The sequence below is a fragment of the Malaclemys terrapin genome, chromosome 4, assembly GCF_027887155.1.
Source record: "Malaclemys terrapin pileata isolate rMalTer1 chromosome 4, rMalTer1.hap1, whole genome shotgun sequence".
Classification (NCBI taxonomy): domain Eukaryota; kingdom Metazoa; phylum Chordata; order Testudines; family Emydidae; genus Malaclemys; species Malaclemys terrapin.
In genome coordinates this window covers 139,750,472-139,773,506 of record NC_071508.1, presented here as the reverse complement: position 1 = coordinate 139,773,506, position 23,035 = coordinate 139,750,472, and the positions used below count along the sequence as shown (strand labels likewise).

The 23,035-nt window shown below is 42.9% G+C and overlaps 1 protein-coding gene across 1 annotated transcript in view; it reads left to right on the top strand.

Moving 5' to 3' along the window:
• The window catches only part of PRKCH (protein kinase C eta), a 172,263-nt gene that overhangs the window by 21,725 nt on the left and 127,503 nt on the right, over positions 1 to 23,035 (top strand). Inside the window, exon 2 of the mRNA XM_054028325.1 lies at positions 9,164 to 9,227. Coding sequence (XP_053884300.1) covers positions 9,164 to 9,227 — 64 coding nt within the window. The remainder of the gene's footprint in view (positions 1 to 9,163; positions 9,228 to 23,035) is intronic.

Sequence of the window (23,035 nt, the reverse complement as noted above, 5' to 3'; positions counted from 1 at the left end):
TGCCTGGTGCTTTTTAGTTTTGTTTTTTATTGATTCCCCCCCCCCTTGTTTTTAAAACTTTTAAATAAACTCCCAGAAATTAATAAAAAATAACAACCCAGCTCAAAACAAATAAAAAATGAAAAAGAAAGGCCTTATCAGCGGGTTACACTACCGTTTGTGGAAGGGGAAAGCAGCAAGTTAATCCATTTTTGTAGGCCTGTTGGCATAACTGCTAATTACATACCCTTTTTCTGGCAAATAAACAGTTTCGGCTTACTGAAGTACTTTGACATTAGAAATGCCATGCCTGCCATATGACAGTCCAGAGAAGTCAATCTCAGATGCTTCATGGTGCATGCAGCTGTGTCAATCCATGAAATGCATGATGGAAAAAAGAATGAGTAATCTAGATGTGTCATGATGGAGGGACAGCCAGGCCAAATCTGAATGGCGCTGTGACCCTGTGCACCAGGTCGCAACACCCTGAGCGAGGAGCTGGGCCCAGCCCCGTGAGACAGGAGCAACTGCTGCGGAGTGAGTACTGGGTGAACTTGCACTCCAGCCCTCCTCCTGTCCCTTCCCTTGGTCTCCTCTTCGCACCAGGCCTGCAACCCGCCTAAAACCTTCCTGGGAAAGACCCACCATTTGGGAAACACTGTGCTAGGGTAGGGAGTTGTCCCTATTCATTGAATCTCATTTCTGCAGGAATTCGTATTCATGGCGTAAAGACTATTGAACATTCCTCCTTTGTATTCTAGAGGTTGGGTTTACTCACACTGTTCTCAGATTTAGACAGAAACTGGCAGGGAGATAATGGAAATTAAGGCCTCCCTCTAGGTTTTCTCCTCTTCCTTCTTTTCTCAGACATGGTGAAATATTCATGGAAGAATGCCAAGCTCTGTCTTGGAAGCTGACTGGCAGTACCTGCTCTTCAGGTTTAGTGGGTGTTGATGTGTTGCCTGAGAGGTTTTCCTCCTTGGAGATTGTTTTCCGAGCCTCTACCTCTGATGATTCATACTTGACTAGTTTCTATTATGTACATGAAGGTCTATGACTGAAGAATCCTTCGTTTCGGTCTCTCTGCTTCCTTGTATTCATTGACTTTTAAACTCAGACTTAGGAGGAGAGGCGTTAATAACTTCTGTCTGATTTTCAGTATAAAGATTTTAATATGGATCTGAGTGATGCCAGTCTCCAACTTCACCTGGAGGTAGTGTGTAAAATAGTAATTTGGGGCCTGATCCTGTAGGGTGCTGAACATCTTTATCTCCCACTGAAGTCATTTGGAATTAAGGGCACTTAGCACCTTTCAAGATTGGGCCTTGTGTGAGTAGCTCTGCTTACAGAATAGAGTATAAAGCCCTATTTAGTTTTTTATAGTGCTTTTACTATCAAAGCAGTATGTTCTATTATGGGAGTGAGGTGACACCATAGTTAAACAAGACAGGCCTTAGGGTTCTCAACAGCAGCACACGCAGTACCTTCAAGGCTATGATTCAGCAAAACATTCAAGCACATGTTCAACTTTAAGTTCTACCAAGTTAGAACAGGTGCTTTAGTGCATTTTTAATTAGGGCCGAAGTACTGTACTGCAGCTATTTTCATACAGGGGTAATTTGGCCAGGTCACCTGGCATTATCCCTTCCTCCTTTTGTAAAGTGGCATAGGCTTTTTAATCTCCATTATAGATACTAGAGATGGAAAAGTCCGGTAAGTCAACTAATAATAGGCTGATGGGCATTCACCGCCCTACCAGTCTGTTAGAGTCCAGGTTTGTTAACTTCCTGGGCACTCTGCAAAATAAAATAAAAAATCTCCCTCTCCCCCGCCCACAACAATTTGCGGAAGGAGTGGATTGAAGATTACAATGTGGCCAGGTGGGTTTACTATTTAGTATTATGTGAGCAAGTATTATGTTATGCACATGAGTAAATAATATGATGTTATCACGCAGGCAGTCATATTGCATGCCATGAGTTTGGTTTGTATTGTATACTTAATGTTGTGAGGCACACAGATGAGCATACGAAATCAGTATAAATGGAATGAGAAAATTAAGACTCTTTATTTTTGTAGTTGAGCCAATGCAGGATTATTCCCTGTTGTCCATTTTCCACTCTAATTTTAAATGTTCCAAGCATTGTCCCACCACTTCTCTATGGAAACTATTCTGTAGCCCAATGATCTTGCTGTCAGTGAAATTTCTCTGCTATTCAGTCTGAATGCTCTCTCTCACTTCTCCTACCTATACCCTCTTGTTTCACCCTAAATAATGCTCCTCACTCCAAATATCTCTTGCTCATCTCTTGGAAAAATTATACAGGGTTCTCCATATGCATTTCATCCAGCCCCCTGATTATATTGTTGTGCTTCTCTGTGCTTCCTGGAAATCACTTGTGGAGAGAGATCTGTATCAACTCCACCTTCCCAAAAGAATCTGATTAATCTGATCTGCTCTCACTTTTAATAATTTCTAAAGTGATAAAACTGTAACTTCTGTTTCCTCCTCTTCCATAAAAATACAATTTAAGCAGCTACAGTTAACTTTGCAATGAAAAGAAAGCGAACACGAGAAGCAAACTTGGTGTATGGATGACATTTGCCTTTATATCAGCGCGGGTATTGTAGTTATAGACTTAGGATCCAGTCATTACAACTGGTATTGAAGTTATGGGAGTCTTGTCTGCACATAGTCCTGGCCTGATATGCTCTGTAACCAAGCATTTGCTGGATGTGGTGACACCTTCCGTGGCTTGAGGGACTGTCCCATATTAGCTGCTCCCTTTTGAAGTGCTTAAGTCCTATTACTTAATAATAGAACACCGTGAAAAAGTCTTATACTAAAAAATACACATAAACAATGTATGTGTATAGTTCTTTAGTGACTGACAAAATTCTACCAGAACTTCTGTTGGATGAAAAAGGCACATTCCTGGGTCTGGTAAATAAAGTGATGGGGGGTGGGAGGGGGGGAAGTCCAGTAGAATGTTGTATACTGCTCAGAATATGTTACGTAAACTGCTTGTGCCTCTCAGTTTACCCTTGCCTTCATAATATCTGTAATATCAGGCTGTAAAATATTCTAGGTGTAGCCTCCAACACTCTTGTTTGTATGGGAGCTCACAGGAATCTGAATGCAATGATTTCCTGCCTTCATCACAGCATGGTGTCATAAATGTAAAGCACCCTTGAAAATCCTTCTTGAGCAATGCTTCCTTATCCTCTTATAGGCCAGGGGACATGTGATTCAAAATCATCTTCAAAAATATCGCTACCATGCACATTCCTTATGTTGTGGGTTTTTTTTAGATGAATTAAAATTTGTGTCTCTTGTATGTGAGCATTTTTACTCAAGACAAGGGACTGGAAACACTAGAAAGGGAAGTTTCTCTAACTACATTCCCAGGGTGTGATAATTTTTTATTCCCTAAACTCTTCCCCCGTTTTATTGAAACCCTTTATGGGTTCCAGGAGGAGAGGCAAAGTGCAGTTTCTACATTGCCTTTTGTTCATATTGTGTACATGCCTTGCATCAAGCTGTGATGATGATGAATTAAATGAGAGCCTGGTTTACATTAGAATAGTTCTATAGGTAAAATTACATTGGTAAGGGGTATGATTTTTTTTAACTGATATAGTTATACCACTATAAGTCCTATGGTGGGTGCAGTTATACCAGTATAAAGGTGTCTTATACTGATATAGTTTACTTTGCTTCCCGAACTGAAATAAGCGATAACATTATAAGTACTTTTATACTGGTATAATTGCATCCATGCTGAATATAGTTAAAGTAGTAAAACTTACTAGTACAGTTCTTAGGGAACGCCTTTTACCATGTACTGAAAATTACCAGATTTCAGCTCTAGGGCCTACATCGAGGAAGGCATTTACGTATGGAATCATAGAAACGTAGGACTGGAAGGGACCATAACATATCATCTAGTCCAGTCCCCTGCACTGAGACATGACTCAGTATTATTTAGACCATCCCTGACAGGTGTTTGTTTAATCTGTTCTTAAAGTCCTCCGATGACGGAGATTCCACATCCTGCCTAGGTAATTTGTTTCAGTGCTAATCTACTCTTACAGTTAGGAAGTTTTTCTTAATGTCTAACCTAAATCTCCCTTGCTGAAATTTAAACCCAATACTTCCTATCCTGTGCTCCTCTTAAATAATAATGTGTACTTGAAAACTGTTATCATGCCTCCCCTCGGTCTTCTTTTCTTCAGAATAAACAAACACAGTTTCTTCAGTAGGTCATGTTTTCTAGACCTCTAATCATTTTTGTTGCTGTCTTCTGGACTTTCTTATGTTTGTCCACATCTTTCCTGAAATGTGATGCCCAGAACTGGAGGCTTTGTAAGTTCTGTGTATAGTGGAAGAATTAGTTCTCATGTCTGGGTTATAACACTCCTGCTAATATATCCCAGAATAATGTTCACTTTTTTTGCAGCAGTATTTCATTGTTGACTCATATTTAGTTTGTGATCCACTATAATCCCCAGATCTTTTTCTGCAGTACTCCTTCCTTTCTCATTTTGAATTTGTGCAATTGATTATTCTTTCCTTAGTGTAATACTTGTCATTTGTCCTTATTGAATTCCATCCTATTTATTTCATACTATTTTTCCACTTTGTCAAGATCATTCTGAAATTCTAATCCTATCCTCCAAAGCACTTGCTACACCTCCTAGCTTGGTATTGTCCACAAAATGTATAAGTGTACTCTCTTTGCCATTATCCAAATCATTTATGAAGATACTGAAAAGAACCAGACCCAGGACAGATTTTTATGGTGTCCCACTCGATATGCAGTTCCAGCTTGACTCTGAACCATGGATAACTATGCTTTGAATACAGTTTTCCAACCAGTTGTGCACCCACCTTCTAGTAGGTTCATCTAGGCCATAGTTATGTAGTTTGTTTATGAGAAAGCAATGTGAGACAGTAGCGAAAGCCTTACTTGTGCACAGAGTTGAGCATGTGAATAGACAGATTGACTTAAATGGGATGACTTCAGTGTGGCTGTTCATGTATTTAAAATTAATTATGTGCCTTTCTGGATTGGAGCCTCAGCGAGCAGATTCCATAGGCATTAGTCTTCTCCCGACAATGCCTCATCCTCGAGAGCTCAGTTCTAGGACTCAAGCAAGAGTATCCAATGAGATTTGAACTGCTAGGACAGGGCAGCTTGTCTGTCCATGTCAGGTTTCATGCAGACTCCTGGGAGTATCGGGCTGGAGATGGATGTTAACACTTCATTTTCCTCTATTACTTCCCCTGGTTAAAGTTTATAGTTTGTTTTCACCTCTTTCCATGTACCTCTGATTTGGTTCAAATGATGAATGTTATATGGGATTTTTCACAATCTTGTCAAAGGTCACCTTTAAAAGACAGCATTGCGGGTCAAAAATCCAAACTATTATAGACAATCTGACGTGTTTAATCGTATCATTTCACTGTAACAATTTCTTGAATGAAACCTGAAGTCCCTATATTTTAAGGCCAGCAGAGACTATTAGGATCATCTAGTCTGACCTCCTGCATAATACAGGCCACAGATTTCACCCAGCAATTCCTGCATCTAGCCCCATGGCGTGGGGTTGAACTATAGCATATCTCTGGTATACAGTGCCTGGCTCTCTGGATTGGGGTCTTGTGGTGCTACTGCAAAAATAATTTAAGAACTATATAAGGGGATGAACATTATATATTTCCAGAACCCACCAGGATGTGCCATGAGAGAGTCTCAATTAAAGCCCCGTTCGGGGCTCTTGGGGGGGCGGGGGAGGGAGGCAGGGGGAGAAACCGGGACACTCTATGACCATGGCTGCAAAATCCTTTTACTGGATTTGAATATCCTTCAACCTTAGAATGGGGAGAAGTTTGGGGCTCTTCGATGTGGTAGACAGTCTCCTGCTGTATCTTTAGAATGAGTGATAGCACCAATCTCCTAAAGCTGCGTAGTACCTTGGACGCACAAACCATATTTAAAGTGGAGTGCAAAACCACAAAAAGCCCATGCAGAAGCTGTTCCAAGCTCCATGTTTGGTGCTTTTGTTCTGTATCAAGATAACTATGTAAGGTTGATCAAATATATATATATGGCTAAATCCTGCAGTCTGTACTTGGGCAGAACTCCAGCGGAAAGACTAAGGCCTGTAGCATTTGTCCTGTGTTCTACTATTAAATTTCAAGAAGAGAAACAGGGAATGTTCCTCTTCTTGGATGTGGAAGTGAAAGCCTGAGGCATCTTCACCTAATGAAATTAGCAGAAAAACAATGCATAGTGACAGATTTTATATTTTTGATTTTACATTTGAAGACCTACTTAGCTCATATTCAAGATAAAATGAAGAATTTATCCACAGAAGCTTGACCTGTCTGTTCCCAAAGGCCCATAACTCAGTTTTATTTATTTTAAAAGAACAATTTAGGACAGTTGAAGGAGTGCATAGAAACCCAGTCAGATTGGAATTTAGGTCCACAGGGGACGTGACATCATGGGAGGTGTAGTCTGGCCAGGGCGCTGATCTCATAAGAGAGAATGGGAGCATATGAGACACAGTGGCAGCTAAGGCAGATGCATCGATTAATGTCGACTCAAAACGACACATTTAGCTTAGATTTTCCCAATTGAGGGTGTGGGGCGGGGTGGGATTCAGCATAATTGACACATTTTCCATCCAAAAAACTTTTCAGTAGAAAATTCCCAAGCAACTCTGGTTAAACTATTGTCAGGAAACAATGAGTTTCCTTGTCTTTTATTCCATGTAGGCATGTACCTGTCATTCTTCTTGTCTGTAAAGCACAATGAACCGCTATTGGGCTGTATAAATAACCGTTGTATGCTAGCTCCCATCTTTTCTTTCACCCTTACTTTGCTCTTTTCCTCCTTTGTGGTGTCTCGTATTCACCTGCTCGTACTTCTGAATGAGAATTTAAATTTTTTTTAAAAGTATTTCTCTATACTGGTGCCAAGATCTGTGGAATGAGAGAGGTGTGAGAATGGTGCATTTTACTGTCCCTTCCAGAATATCATTTGCTCCTTGCTTTTCTTAGTTCAGCTATAATTAGCCTCCCTAGTAGTGGTGCTGCACCATTTCTTGGATAGTGCTAACAGACAGTACTCATTAATATTAGCAACAGAACTCAGTAGAGAGACTGACTTGTCAAACACATCTCCTCCCATTTACAATTGTGTGGACCACCTCTCCTACCATTCATGATCATGCAGTACTTATATAGTGCCTACAGCAATGTTAAATGCAAGTTGAACCTATTTTTAAACTGCATTTTATTGCAGTTCAGCAGCGGGAAATAAGTAGTAATACCTAGCACCACACGATCATCCAGAGTTCTGTGAACCGCTAGCAATTGTCCTCCAGACCACCCACCAATGGTCCTCAAACCCCAGTTTGAGAACAACCATACTATTGACAGAACAAGGAGAAATGGTCTCAAGTTGCAGTGGTGGAGATCTAGGTTGGATATTAGGAAAAACTTTTTCACTAAGAGGGTGGTGAAGCACTGGAATGGGTTACCTAGGGAGGTGTTGGAATCTCCTTCCTTAGAGGTTTTTAAGGTCTGGCTTGACAAAGCCCTGGCTGGGATGATTTAGTTGGGAATTGGTCCTGCTTTGAGCAGGGGGTTGGACTAGATGACCTCCTGAGGTCCCTTCCAACCCTGATATTCTATGATTCAGTCTTCTATTCAGGCTATTACAGCATGGCCATCACTATGGTATCTGAGCACTTTCCAAGCGTGCCTCAAGTGATGTGTCACGTCTTGGTTCTCTTTCTGTCTTCCTTCCTTACTCCAGGGGGAAGATTTTTTACAGAATTTCTTTATTGGCTGGTGTACATTTTGTTTATGTTAGTGAAGGAAAGCAAAGTTGGAAAATATACATTTGGCACTTGGAGCTAGGGTGACCAGACAGCAAGTGTGAAAAACTCAGGACAGGGGGTGGGGAGTAGTAGGAGGCTATATAAGAAAAAGCCCCAAATATCGGGACTGTCTCTATAAAATCGGGACATCTGGTCACCCTACTGGTCACCCTACTTGGAGCAGAAGTGGTGAGTTTGGGGGTACTTTTAAAATCCTGTGGGATTTTATTGACCCAACCCCTGAAAACACATTGTTCTACTAGACAGTATATCAGTCCCACCTACTTTTGCACAGCAAGGTGTATTTAAAACATGTCTGTCGTAAGTGTTAAACTTTGTTATCTAACGGTGGCTTTAGTGGCTTGTTAAATCATTTTTTTCCCATCTAAAACAAGTTAAGACCAGCACAAAGACAGATGGAAATTTATCGTGTTTAGTCATTCCTCCTGGGAGCTCTATTTTCAGAATTTTTCTTCTGCAAAGATTATCAATACACATGTGGTGTGAAGCTTGTCTTTAAATTAGCAAGGATAAAATTAGCAAGATGCTTTTATAGACACCATGTGGCAGGCTGACTTGAACTTCAGTAATTCTTTGCAAGGCTGCAATAAATGAGGTGAACTTTCAAGAAATGTTTCAAAATAAAAATTCCTTGGCTCCTTCAACTGGAAGGTAATGGGCTTCAACTTGGTCATCATCAGAGATTGAACCTGGGACCTCCAGAACTATTTCATGTGGCCATCTATAGCTTGAGTTAAAGGACAGCATGCCCTGGCTGGCTGGGGTAAGAGACTCCTAACTTCTGTGGATCAGGCACAGACGGGGGCTTATGTTATACACAGCACTGATGTTTTTCCAGTGACTCTAAAACAAGCACAATATAAGATAATAGGGGACTAAATGAACAAACATTTTTAATTCACCAGACTAACGGTGATATACCTTACAGGTTCCATTCTGTCCAGATAACCTAGGGGCTTATTACCACTACACATGCCTGACAAATTATAATAATATAGATTCTATTGATTATTTCACCCACATATTTTAATGCAAGAATGAGACTGTTCAACACACTGGATTGTTAAAGAATTAAGAACTTGATTTTTTCCCCCCACAGAGGTGGTGAGCAATTGGAGTTGAGGGTGCTCTATATTTCTGAAAATCAGGTCTAAAGGAGCATAACTTACACAACTTTAAATGTTCGTTAAGTATTGGATTAATTTAACATGCGAAGAGAAGACTTTATTCTGAAACATAATTTCTCTCCCTGCCCCCCAATCTTTTTCAGGTTGATCTGGAGCCAGAGGGAAAAGTGTTTGTGGTAATCACTCTTACAGGCAGCTTCACTGAAGGTAAGAGAAGTATTTTGGCTTGTTTTCAAAGATGTTTTAAAATCCATCATTGCTTAAGTTGAAGCTGCCGCTCGCTAGCGTACTGTAAATATTGTGGATGATAGTATTCTTCAGTGTGCAGCGGTATGTGAGGTTTACATGAAGATTTTATGAGTAACAAGGGTAGTTTTGAAGAAACTCTTCTGGACTGCTTATTTTGTATACAACATGGGCCTTTATCATTGTGATCTTGGACCAAGTGAGCTGATTCGTGCCTGATCTGGTTCATTTCTCCCAGGTTGTCCGTCAAACTGATTGTTTCATTCACTTGAAATTTCTATGTGAGTACCTTTGACAGGGTGTGCCAAATATGTAAATTTCTTCCTGGTAATCTTCATTCCATAATTTCACCCATCTACTTCACAATGTGTCAAGAAAGACACATAATACCGGACATCTATAAGCCTCTCAGTGCAAAAGTTGCCTTGAAAAAATATTCTTCATTTGTTCTTTCCCTTCTCTGACTACCCCTTTTGTGAAATGTTTTCAACTTTCCAGTTGTTTGTTCTGATACATACCTGAGCATGCTTTAATTGTTATGTGAGCACAGATGACTGCTTTGCTACAGTAAGCCGTGAAATCTGGAATGCCTGCTTGGAAAAGACAAAACAGCTTCTTTCCAGCAGACACGTGTGCTTAAGTCGCATTGACTTCAATAGGGTGGAAATGTGAAGGATATGGGGCTGATCTGTAATAATTTATTAATTTTGTATGTGAGCTGGTTATGGGATAGTAAATGTGTGGCTATATTGGATTATTGGGATGTTTACTATGTGCATACATTGGTTTAGTTTAGCGGCAGGGCTGTTTGGAAGGCAACATAATAGCTCCAAATAACCTCCCGCTAAACATGTTGGGGGTCCTTGACAGACAATGTCTGAGCTATTAGCTGGCAAGATTCTACTTCCGGGTGCCAACCAAGTTACAAGACTTGTTTTCCCAGTGCTCAAAAGGATTGTAAACAGTCACCTGTCCAGAGTAGGGTTGTCAATTTTAGTTGGATGTATTCCTGGAGGATTAACATAATCTAATCTTTAATTAAAATCTTTAATTCCTGGAGACTCCAGGTCAATCCCGGAGGGTTGGCAATCCTAGTCCAGAGGCAGGGGCAGCTATTCACAGGCGAGCAGACACCTGGGTTGGGATGTGAAGCCCTTAGGCCTTCCTAAACTAACAGGGAGAATGGTTAGCTTTAGGGAAGACAGATATGGGTGTAGGGGGTGAGGAGATGCTGGAAGATCCTTGTGTGTTTTGTATCTGGAAGACTCTTCCCAGTGAAAAGGATTAGGAGCTGTTTTGAGAGGAACGCTCAGCTTAATGTTGGTATTGCAGTGGGGGAGGTTTAGGTTGGATATTAGGAAAAACTTTTTTACGAGGAGGGTGGTGAAGCACTGGAATGGGTTACCTAGGGAGGTGGTGGAATCTCCTTCCTTAGAGGTTTTTAAGGTCAGGCTTGACAAAGCCCTGGCTGGGATGATTTAGTTGGGGATTGGTCCTGCTTTGAGCAGGGGGTTGGACTAGATGACCTCCTGAGGTCCCTTCCAACCATGATATTCTATTATTCTATTTAGATGGTCCCACTGTTCTGGATGCTCTGTGACTCTGCACTTTGTAGGACTCCAAAGGATGCATAGCTGCTGACCCTGGGTCTCATCCAGTTCCCATTAAAGTCAATGGAAGGAGTCCCATTAACTTCAATGGAAGCTGGAGTGGGACTCATAATTTTGCTGGAATAGTCTTTCAGTATCTGGCATAGGTGCTATATTCTGTTTCTTTATTCAAACTCTGCTTTTCTCCTACTGTTCGTACATTCACAGTCACACAAAGATCTGCTGGTTTTGGTCCTGCTTTTGGTTTGAAAATCCACATACTACTTCTCAGTGGCATCATTTGCATTCAGCTTTTTTCTGGTGTCCCTGTTCACTAAGGCTAGGTCTACACTACCCGCCTGAATCAGTGGGTAGAAATCGATCTCTCGGGGATCGAATTATCGCGTCTCGTCGGGTCGCAACAATCGATCCCCGAATCGACGCGCTTACTCCACCAGCGGAGGTAGGAGTAAGCGCCGTCGATGGGGAGCCGCGGAGGTCGATTTTTGCCGCCGTCCTCACAGAGGGGTAAGTCGGCTCCGATACGTCGAATGTAGCTGAATTTGCGTATCTTAAATCGACCCCCCCCTGTAGTGAAGACCTGCCCTAAGCCATGTGTTATTCCAGACCTTGGTCTATGTCACCTATGAAGTTATCTCATTATGTTTATTGTGCTTGATTCAGATTCCCCCCTGCTCCTAGCTGTTCCAGAGTGGGAATTCACTCCCAGGATTAGGAATGAGGTGGCAGCACTGCCATTCTTTGCCAGGGAAGGGAAATTTAAACACAGAAGCTGCTCAGAGGATGTGCTCATTCTGCACATCGCCAGGGTGCTCTGGTCCCACCTCAAACCTAGCTGCCTCTTCCCACTTTGGGGCTGTGCCAGGCGGCTCCAGCCCCTGATAGGAGTGGGAGCTGCTCACAGCTTGCACCCTCACTGTGGGTGGGCCTTGAGGGCCTCACAGCCTGGCTTCTCCCTGTGGAAGTCAAGGATCCAGGCTGTGAACCTGACCCACTGTTGATAATCTACTCTTAGTGGATTTGACTTTAATGAGCAAAAAGAACAGGAGTACTTGTGGCACCTTAGAGACTAACAAATTTATTAGAGCATAAGCTTTCATGGACTACAGCCCACTTCTTCGGATGAAACCTGACTTTAATGAGGTATCATCTCCTGCAATGAATTATTTATAAGTTAATTCATCACTTGTGACAAGTGATGGAAGATCACGCATCAAAGAGCTACAGCACAAGTAGCAGTGCAAGCTTCACTTTGTGTCTCAGTACCATCCCTTCCGTGTGTCCCAGCCTTCACCTGAAGAGACCGCCTCCGGGGGTGAGGGAGATAGCTTTGTCCTCCTGCCCAGTTATTCATCGTTTATAGAGCTCCAGCATTGCGCCAAGTGTCCGGGGCAAAATTTTCAAAAGCATTTAAGTCTCATTTTCCAAAGCCACATAGGCATTTTGAACCCTGAGTCACTTTTAAATATGGGACTTAGGTTCTAAATCACTTGATCACTTTTGAATATGTTACTCCGCTGTCAGTCGTTTCACCTCTGAGTCTGCTAACGAGAGTGCCATGGCTAAGTGCTGTGATGCAGATGCCTGTCTGCTAGGAGTCTATCAAGTCACAGGTGACAGAGAAAACTTTCAATCAGTGATTTAAAAATTTCCATATCCCTGACAGAGGCTGACTGGCCCTTTAAAGGAGTTGGACCCAGCCCTGCCCATGACGTATCAGCTGCCTCCCAGCTGCAGGAGGGCCTGCAGAGAGTAATCCTGCACGGAGAAGGCTAGGAAGGAGAAGGAGGCTTGCCTTGACACCCAGCCAGATGGCCCACAGAGAGTAACTTTGTAGGGAATAGATGGGGCCTCTTTAGAAGACCTCGGGTCAAGGGAAAGGACATTATTGCAATGTTGAACTTGTGTCAAATAGCTTTAGTTTGAAGAACTAAGAAAAAGGGACTGCAATCCCGTGGCTGGAGAGTGTTTTTTGGTGTGTGACCCAGTGAGGTAGCCCACCGGCTTGCGATACCTCCGCCAGCCGCTGAGCACGCGCGCGCACACACACACACACACACACACACACACACATGTGTTCGTTTTCTGCATTGCATAAAAATTCTCACCCCACATCCAGTTAGTTAGTCAAACAACCTTAACTCCGACTTCATCTGTTTACATGTAGCAAATAAGACAAGGTAAACTGACCAGTGCCAGCATGTCTGTACCATAACATTGCCCCAATTTAACTAAAATAGGTTTTGAATCACTCTAGTTAAACTGGTGAAATTCTCTAGTACAGGCAAGGCCTTCTTTTAGCTGAGGTTGGAGTTAAGTGAGGAGCAGGGAGACCAGCAACTTTGCCAATGTTCCCTGGGACGTATTTCTAGGCTGTAGTGAGCCTGAGCACCATGAGTCCCAATGCTAAAGTCCATGACCCAGAAGCCATGAATCACTGGTGTTCACCAGATAAAGAGGCTGCCTGCTTAGCCAGCTTTGGATGCAACTCTGTAGGTAACAGGGGTGAGGGAGAGGGAAAGAGTTGTGTCCAAAGTTGCCATGTGAAGTGGAGCTAGCAGCTCCACTATGGAGCTAGTTTCTCTCTCTCTCTGGCAAATTTTATAGCTTACCAGAAGTGAGCCCAGGCCAACAGACCTTACCAAGTATGTCAGATTGGGACTTTCACTGTCCAGGCTTGATCTCTCTGGAGCCTTGGGACTTAGCAGGAGGAGTCAGATGGCGTGGGATGTGAATGAAGAGGACAGAGAAGCCATGATGAGGTACTGCCAAGAGCTGTAGCCAGGAGCCAGATAGAGTGACTGGGCCGGAAGGCCAGTAGAGTGGGATGTAACATGGGAGAATGGAAGTACCTGGTGAATCTGTGCAGTTCCATGGTCTTTTGTTTGTGGAGCTAAGTTAAGTAATGAAACATAAGGGAAGCAACTCTTTAGCCTGGTCTAGATTAGTATTTAAAGGTGTGATAACATCACATCTTTAAATCCTAGTCAAGACATGCCCTTTTCGTTTAGGTGTAAAATTTGAATGTGCCCTAGGCCTGAGTTGTTGTTGTTACCCGCTCGATTTCGGGCACCTCTCCTATATCTTTCCGAGGGCTCAAGGCGTGACCTGGTATTCGGGCACCCCGCCTACACCCTACTGAGGGTTTAAGGCATGACCCAATCAATTTAGGCCCCCCCACCCTTTCCTTTCTGAGGGCTCAGGGTGTAAGGCACCTATCCTTAATCACGGGGCTCAGGAAGAAACCTGGTCAGTTTAAGTATCTGCCCTTTTCCTTGGGGCTCAGGGCTCTATGGGTCTGCGGAACCTTTGCCCAGTGAAAGAGCCTTACCCAATTGTGCTCTAAACATCTATTTATTAGCAACACACACAGAATACATATACCAAGCAAATCTTTTATGCTCACCACTCCCAATATACAGACAGATTTCACCCAATGGCCAGTCAGGATTCATTCATCTGGGTTCTCGGTGATGCCTCTGCACGTCACGGTTGTGAAGAGGGGTCAGAGTTCCAGCAGTTTGATGTTGAACTGCAGTCCGGAAATGGTTCCCAAAGAGCATTGTTTTTTATTTACATTATGTAGGTATAACTAGCTCCCTCCTTCAATTTACTAAACCTATCACATTATTCTAGGGTTACCATATTTAAAAAATAAAAAGAGGACACTCCACGGGGCCCTGGCCCCGCCCCTTTCCCACCCCTTCCCTGCCCCAACTCCGCCCATTCCCCAAAGTCCCCGCCCTAACTCCCCCTCCTTCCTCCCAGCCACGTGAAAAGGGCTGCACAAGCGCTACCGGCTTCACGGTTTGCCAGGCAGCCTCCAGACCCTGCGCCCCCCCGGCCGGCGCTTCCCCAGCACAGCTGGAGCCCGGGAGGGGAAGCGCCCAGCCGGGGGCGCAGGGTCTGGAGGCTGCCCGGCAAACCGTGAAGCCGGTAGCGCTCGGGCTTTGGGCAGCCCCTATGCCTTCGGACCCTGCGCCCCCGGCGGGCACTTCCCCTCCCAGGCTCCAGCTGCTCTGCTCCTCCTCTGACTCTTCGGCTCTGTTTAAGAGCCAAGCTGCCGGAGCGCTATGGGCTTCGGGCAGCCCCCATGTCTCCGTACCCTGCGCCGCCGGAGCAGAGCAGCTGGAGCCGGGGAGGAGAAGTGCCTGGCCGGCGGCTGGGGTCCAGAGGCAAGGGGGCTGCCCGAAGCCGGTAGCACTGGCTCGGGCAGCTTGGCTCTTAAACAAAGCCGAAGTCTGAGTCAGGGGAGGAGCAGAGCAGCCGTGGGAGAGGAAGTGCCCGTCTGGTATTTTTCCCGGACATGTTCGGCTTTTTGACAATTCCCCCTGGACGGGGGTTTGATTGCCAAAAAGCTGGACATGTCCGGGAAAAAACGGACGTATGGTAACCCTACATTATTCCACAGTTCTAAATAACAAAAATTTTAACCAATTACGCACTAGCATCTATGTGTCCTCCTTCCTGTCCAAGTTCTGTACATTTTACTTTTCATGCCCAAATTATAACTTAATTGTGACCTTTATGTGTACACATGGTCAGCATAAAGCACAGATCAGAGCTTATTTTACCATTTGTTGAGTCTCTTCGTGTATCCTCCCGAATTTCCCAGCGTCTTTCCAACCTTGGTGGGTATAGTTCTCATTAGAGACTTTTTTGAGGTGAGGGTGCTTTATCAGTAGCAGAACATTCCTTTTTTCAATTTTAGTAGTGAACTCCAAGTTTCACCCAAGGCTGGTTTAATATGGAGTTGATCAGGTCTCAGGCCTACATTATGGTGTGTGTGTGTGTGTGTGTGTGTGTGTGTGTGTGTGTGTGTGTGTGTGTGTGTGTGTGTGTGTGTGTGTGAGAGAGAGAGAGAGAAAATCTGGAGTTTGTGGGGACAGTGGTTCGTTTCTAAAAGAGCATTTAAAAATGTTTCATCTTCAAAAATCAGTAAATACATCACCCAACAAATAGGGAAGATTCAAATTATTTTTGTTTGCTCTCTTTTTTATTTATTTTATATATATATATATATAAAATAATAATTTACATCAATGTTCTCAACTTGGGCAGGAAATAATGGGGGGTGGGAAAATGTTGTCCACATTTTCCCACCCCCCATTATTTCCTGCCCAGGTTGAGAACACTGATGTAAATTATTATTTGCTGGTGGTTGTTTCTACTGCACCAGTGAACTGTACAGAATTTGGCTGGCCAATTGCTTTCGAGAACTACCGTGGAATTCTGGATGATATCATTTCTGCCCTAAGGAAACTGTATTAGCTTCCTTGGGAAGGGGGAGCACAAGAGGCAGAGTGGTCCAGTGACTAGTGTGCAAGCCTGGGTCTTGAGACATGGAGGTTTAATTCCCTACATCATCACAAACTTCTTGTGTGACCTCTTTAGCATGTCTCTTAGTGTCTGTACCTCAGCTCCCCATCTGTAAAATGGGGACAACAGTACTTCCCTACTGTGAGAGAGATTGAAACTGCATGCAATATAATATCTTTGGGGACCATATTGTATTAAGTGCATGAGTGGTTCATATATCACTATGGGCCAGTGACTTTATGCAACCCGGGGGGAAGAGGGTTACCACAGTGCCACCAGGAACTAAAAGAAGTCTGGGAGTGATTAGGGTGAATCGCTCAGGTTGTAAACACCTCCAGAGAGGTACCACCCCGGGGGAGGCTTGATATACTGGTTCAAACTGGATTTCCCAGAGACCCCAACAAAGAAAGGACTTTTGGCTAAAAGGGCTGGATTTAAACTGACTAAGGGCCTTCTTCCAGCAAACAGGCAGGACTTTCTCTCCAAAGGCCCTGACCCTTGGAGAAGAGTTGGAAAGGGCACCATAAGACTGATCTCTGGTAAGATTTTAATATGTATAGGAACGTTTATTATTTTTTACAAGTATTCCCTGTAATGCTTTCCCTTTAAGAATAAAGGTGCTTGCTTAGAAAGAGCTGGGTGATAACTTGTAACTGCTGGCAATACACTGTTCATAGCCCTTGGAGAGAAAGCAAGGCACAGGGGCCGGCCTTTAGTCAGACTGGCTTGCTGGGGATATCACAGTGTAGGGCAGGCAGCTGCACAGCCCTAAAACCCCAGTCAGCAGGAAGAGAGACATGGATCTCTGCCCAAGAGAGGTGATGGCTGGGAGCTAGAAACCTTAAGTGGATGCCCTCGAGCGACTATGGAGGGAGAATACATGTTCAATTATCCTGAACCTGTGACACCTACCTCACGGTGGTGTGTGGATAAATCCCTCCCTATATTAATGACCCTCTTTTAGCCCTAGTGTTTACTACTTTATTCTCAGATCCTATTTCCTTCACTGGACAGCCCATTGATATTATTTAGTGGGGACTTGGTGGAAGGATATTCTTCAGTCAGCTCCAAGTGGATGCTATTGAATATTAATTTAACTGAATGGCATCCTTGTTTTTCTCTGAAGACCTCCTTACTTCCTCAAACGGAAACTCCTGTGAGGATGGCTCATCTTTCTTCCACTGCTGGCTTGCTGTTCTGAGACATGGAAATATGCCTGTTACTCAGGTTAAAAGTACACATCATTTTTGTTAGGAGGGGGAAATGGTGCCATAGGAAGAGAGAAAAAGGGACTGAGGATAATTTAGCCCTGGTGTCTCTCTGTTTTCTAGCTGCATTGAGTAAATGTGCTCATTGCAAAACAGGACTTGACAAAAATGGTTTTGCTCTCTCTGCTTATTGTTCTGTACAGACTCCCCTCCTATTCAGCTTATATTTCCTGTGTGAACCCACCAAGACAGAAATAATTAACCTCTCTACCTCAGACTGTGATCATCACATGCTTGACACACACATGCTACTTGACCGAGTTCCTGCTAGTGCTGCGAACATTGCACAAAGCAATTAACTGCAGTTTGTTGCTGCAATTAATACTCTATTGTGGTGGAAACAAACACCCACCTTTTTTTATTTATCTATTTCACAGTCCTTTTTCATTTTTTCATGTAGATACAGGTCAAGATTTTCAGGCGAGACTAGTGATTTTGAGCGTCCAACTTGAGACACCTCAAAGAGCCTTGATTTTCCAAAGGGTTGTGCTCAGCACTTTCTGAAAATCTGGTCCTTTTAAAGGCGAACACCCAAGATCACTAGTTACTTTTGAAAATATTGGTCATCAGTGCTCTTCCATTTAACATTATATTTTTTTATTACATTGTTTTTTGAATGGGCTTTTAGTACTTCGTTTTTTGGTTGTTTTCTCCCCGCTACTTAATAGTGGATGGCTTCTGCTAGAAGCCAATTAATGCCCATTCAGTCTCCAATACATGAACATGAAGTAGCATGACATAGGACACTTTGTACACAGGACTTAGATGGAGCAGGTACCTTGTCATGAGAAAATGGCTCCCTCTCAGCAGTGTCTTATGACTGGAGAAGACCCATCTGAATATTGGTTTAAAGGCAATCACCTGTGTGTCTTTTTTGATACAGCTCCCTGGCACTGTGTGATCACTCTTAGATCATCCATAAATTTCTGACCCTGACTATATTTTAAATCTCTCTTTTAAAAATCCACTTCTGCTTTAAGTCCCTCTGAAACACTCTGTGCTGCCTACAATAAATCTAACTGTATAAAATTCCCTAATTATTTCCCCCTTTTCCTCACCTCTGTCTGCTTTTGGTCTGTCTGTCCTTATACTGTGAGCTCTTCAGGGAATGGACTGTCCCTTCTTCAGTGTCTGTAAAGCACCTGGCACATCCTGCATGCTACCACAAACAAATATGTTATATATCCATGAGACATTACTGGTATAGTTCCATACTCTCTCATCACCCTTTATAGTCCCCAGCAGTTGTTTGATATTGTGCCTTTTATGGCGCTTCACTCAGATTCCTTTCTGGGTTTGTGTGAAATGTGACACTCTTCTTCAGATAAGATGAGTGATACAAAGAGTTTGTGCAATTTACGCAATTTACATAAGTGGTTTTTCAGCTCTGCCAGTGCCCTCTGCAGGTATTCTGTGAATCAGCCATGATTCAGAATGAATAGAGATGAACTATAAATTAAGACCTGCCATCCATTTCCTGTTCTCATCCCTTATTCTACTGAATACTGACTTCGGTTGTAAAAGGGGAAACCAATAATTTTTACACAGTAGAAAGACCTACATGTAGTATGTATTAATGACTCTCAATACTAAGTTATCCAATCACACTCCCAGAAATCAGTGAGACTGCTCATGGACTTATAGTTATGCATGTGCTTAAGTGCTTTGCTGAGGTAGGGCCAGAATGAGCACAGAGTATGTAGCTGAGAGATGGCATGAAACTCATCTCCATTGGAACTCCAGTAACACAAGGCTAACTCAGTCCACTGGCGGGCTACTTTGCACATAAGCTGTGGCATTATGCTTACAAAATATACACACATTATTATTATTATTATTATTATTTGTTATTTGTTATTTATTAATTATTTGTATTACCATAATGCCTAGAGGCCCTAGTCATGGACCACGACTCCTGCGTTTGTACAGCACGTAGCACAATAAACAAAAAGTCTCTGCACCAAAGAGCTTGCAATCTAAATATAAAACCAGAGACAACAGATGGATCCAGACAGATGGGGGAATACCAGGAGACAGGTGGTGTGTTATCTCACTATCTTGCTTCTTCTTCTTTTCCATTTTGACCAAGGTTACTTGAAACCAATACTATGAATTCATTCTATTGAGTTGACTTAATAATGCAAACCTTACAGAATATAATAATCCTTTCCATTTTAGTGCTTTGGACTCTTTTGAACTTGCCTATTTTTTTCTAAATTGCCACTCAAAATCATAGTTCTATCATAAAATTCCATTCTGGGTTCCCCCATCCTTTCTTGTATTGACAGTCCTTTGTTTTGAAGAGCCAGGAAAGAAAAAAGACAAATTCAAGCTATAGGCTAGAAATAGAACAAAGAGAATATTCAGTAGACAAGTACATTTGATAGTGCAGATTTGGCACCCGTTCCTGAATATTTAATGAAGATAGGTGCTGCTGCAGCCAGGAGACCAGAACCTGCCTCTAAACCAGAAAAACCTCTGCAATTTGTAACTCTCAATCTTAGGCAGATGCTGTATTTTGGATAGTAACGTATCCTTTTTTGAGTAGGTAGTATCTTTTTAGTTTCTTTAAAAACTTTTTTTATTCTCAAGTGTTTTTCTTTTATAATAATAATTTAAAAATTGTCATCTTTTCCCCTGCCCCCTCCTTTCCCTCCTCTCGATAGGCACCCATAGAGGTTTCAAGATAGGAAATATTTAGTTACACTGCTTTATTGAGTCATCGAAACATTCACCTGACAGCTAGAGACTGTGTTGAGACCACTGCCTATTATATTGACTGCTATTGTCTCATTGTTTCCTTGTGAACTCCCCTATCTTCCTGTATCCATCTATTTGTTGTCTATTGTCCTTACATTGGTCTGGTCCAAACTGAAAAGTTATATCAGCATTGCTATGTTGGTCAGAGGTGTGAAAAAACCAGCAATGCTAACCTAATTGCCAATGTAGATGCAGCTATGTGGATGGAGGAAGGCTAGCTAGCGTCATTGGGGAGATGCGGTTCCTACACTGACAGAAAAATCCCTTCTGTTGGAGTAAGCTGTGTCTACACTATTGGGTTATGCCGGCTATAATTACTGGCTACACTATAGATATGCCAAAGTAGTCTCCGTAGTGTAGACATACCCTTTTATTGTAAGCCCCTTGGGGCAGGGATAGTCATTTTTTTGTTCTTTGTTTGTACAAGGCCTAGCACAATGGCATTCTGGCCCATGACTGGGGCTCCTGGCTCTACAATGTTACAAATAATAATAATAATATGGACATGCACAAGCATTGATAAGATTCCTCCTCCCTGGTATCAGCTCCTGACTCCCTAAACTTTCACGCAGAAATCACATGGAATTTTTTTTTTAGGCTTGAAATTATTTCCAGCCCGTTCTCGTGGCTCCAATAGACTGATAGCCCTGAACTTTTGGATGTGTATCTCAATCAACTTCTGAACATTTAAAATGTCACCCCTCATTAGTTGCAACTTCTGTCTGCTAAACATCAAGGTGTCTCCTCCTATATTTAGACTGTAAACTGTTTGGGACAGGAACTGTCTTTTTGTTATGTGTGTAGAGTGCTTAGTGGAATGTGCTATTGCAATACGTATAGTAAGTAATAGTGTAACTTTACAGGGGGGTCCTGTTTACATTATGAAATGCCACCTTCTATTGGGAAGTCCACACAAGACAGTAGCACTGGCACTGTTAAAACAGATTTGGTCTTGCAGTAGAGGAAGCTGATCTTACAAGAAGAAGTGCCCCAGAAGTACTGAATGCCTGTATGTCCCATTAAAGTCAATGGGAGCTCAGCGGCTCAGCCCCAGGCAGAATTTGGTTTGAACTGACCAAACAATGTTTTTTATACCATCTTAGTAGAGCCCAAGGGCGTGACATGATTTGAGAACACAATTAAACAACGGTCCAGTTCACTGCGAGCATGTCAAATATTGTCATAATGTAGTTGCATCAGGCACCATGATAGGTTTCCATAGCATAGAAAACCAAAGACTAAGACTGCAGCATGGTTCTGTATTCTGGTTAAAGCATGATTTAGTCTTATGCCATACAGTCAAAATCAAACTGAGTTCTAACACTGTCAGGACACTATCCTTCCTATAAAGCGGTACTGCCCTCTCCCTCTTCCCCGCCCCCCTCCCGCCCCAGGAAAAAAATTTGGAACACAGATGCCTTGTTAGATTCTTCCATAAGAAAAAAGAATGATGAGTGAGAGAGACTAGTGCTGATCTTTTGATTCCCTCTCCCCCCACCCCACCCTGTAAATTTAATAACATGGTTTTCAAGCGGTTTAAGAAGTCAGATGAGTCATTTGTTTTGAGAAGTCAGTAGAAACCAAATGGAAATAGGAGCAGAAAACTTCTAGTTCCCAGCAACCAGATATAGGTTATAACATATACTGATGAATTGATGGGTGATTAAATGGGCCAGTTTAACTTAAAAGTTACTGCCCAGACAAAAGCATCCAGAGGCATGTGTTAGGCAGTGTACATGCACTTACTAAAAGACAGTCTCTGTCCCAAAGCGTTTATAATCCAAATAGACATAGAGTGGGAGAAAAGAAGTATTGTTGTCTTCATTTCACAGGTAGGGAACAGAATCATGGAGGGATTAAGTGACTAGCCTGAGGCCACACATGATGTAGAGCAGCAAGGAGAAGTTTAATACCATGAGAGGATGGATCTGGAAAAATAAACGATCTAAGTAGTTACCAAGGGAATTCATTAGGCCCTGCTGAATGGTCACTTTACACTGTACAAGAACATGTGCATTTGTAGGGCCGGATTTTCAAATGCACTCAGCTCTGCTCCCACTGATGTCTCAAAGGTCCATTGACTTCCATGGGAGCAGAGAAGGGCAGTGCTGAGAGCTGTAGAAATCCCACCTCTATTGTTCCCTTGACAAGGCACAAGACGCTTGCACAGCTCAAAAGACTTTCAAGCTCAGCAGATACCCCAGCTTTCTGGGTGGCAATAGGAAGCCTGGTTCTGAAGGCCAAACTGTTCATTCACCAAAGCAGGGGCCAAGTAACAGGGATGGGCTAGGTCCCAAAATTAAGACTGGGGAAGATCCTGATCCCACAGATTTCAGGAAGATTTGGATTCAGGTTAAGGAAAATGCAGAACATAAAGAGCCTGATCCCAAAAAGCACTGAGCCCCTGCAACACCTATTAAGGCCTGATCCCACACCCACTGAACTCCATTGGGGTTGTGCTATTCAAATTCAATCAAGACTATAATGTGAAGTAAGGGAGCTCAGTGGCTCTGAGGATCAGGCCAGAAGAGGGAATTTAAAAGGCAATAGTGCCAAAGGAAATGAATTGGAGAAAATCTCTATCACGGAGGAGCATGAAAGCTTCCTGAGGAGTGTCCGTTGTGCTGTATGATACCACGAGACAGAGGGACATGCACTCTGTGGTCCCCGTCAAAGTGATTATTTTCACAGTGATTATTCATTAGCATTACAGGAGCACCAAGCGGCCTCAGCAGGGACCACTGTACCGTTGTGCTGAGCACTGTACAACACTTAGGGTAGGTCTACACTACGGGGCTAAGTCGACCTAAGT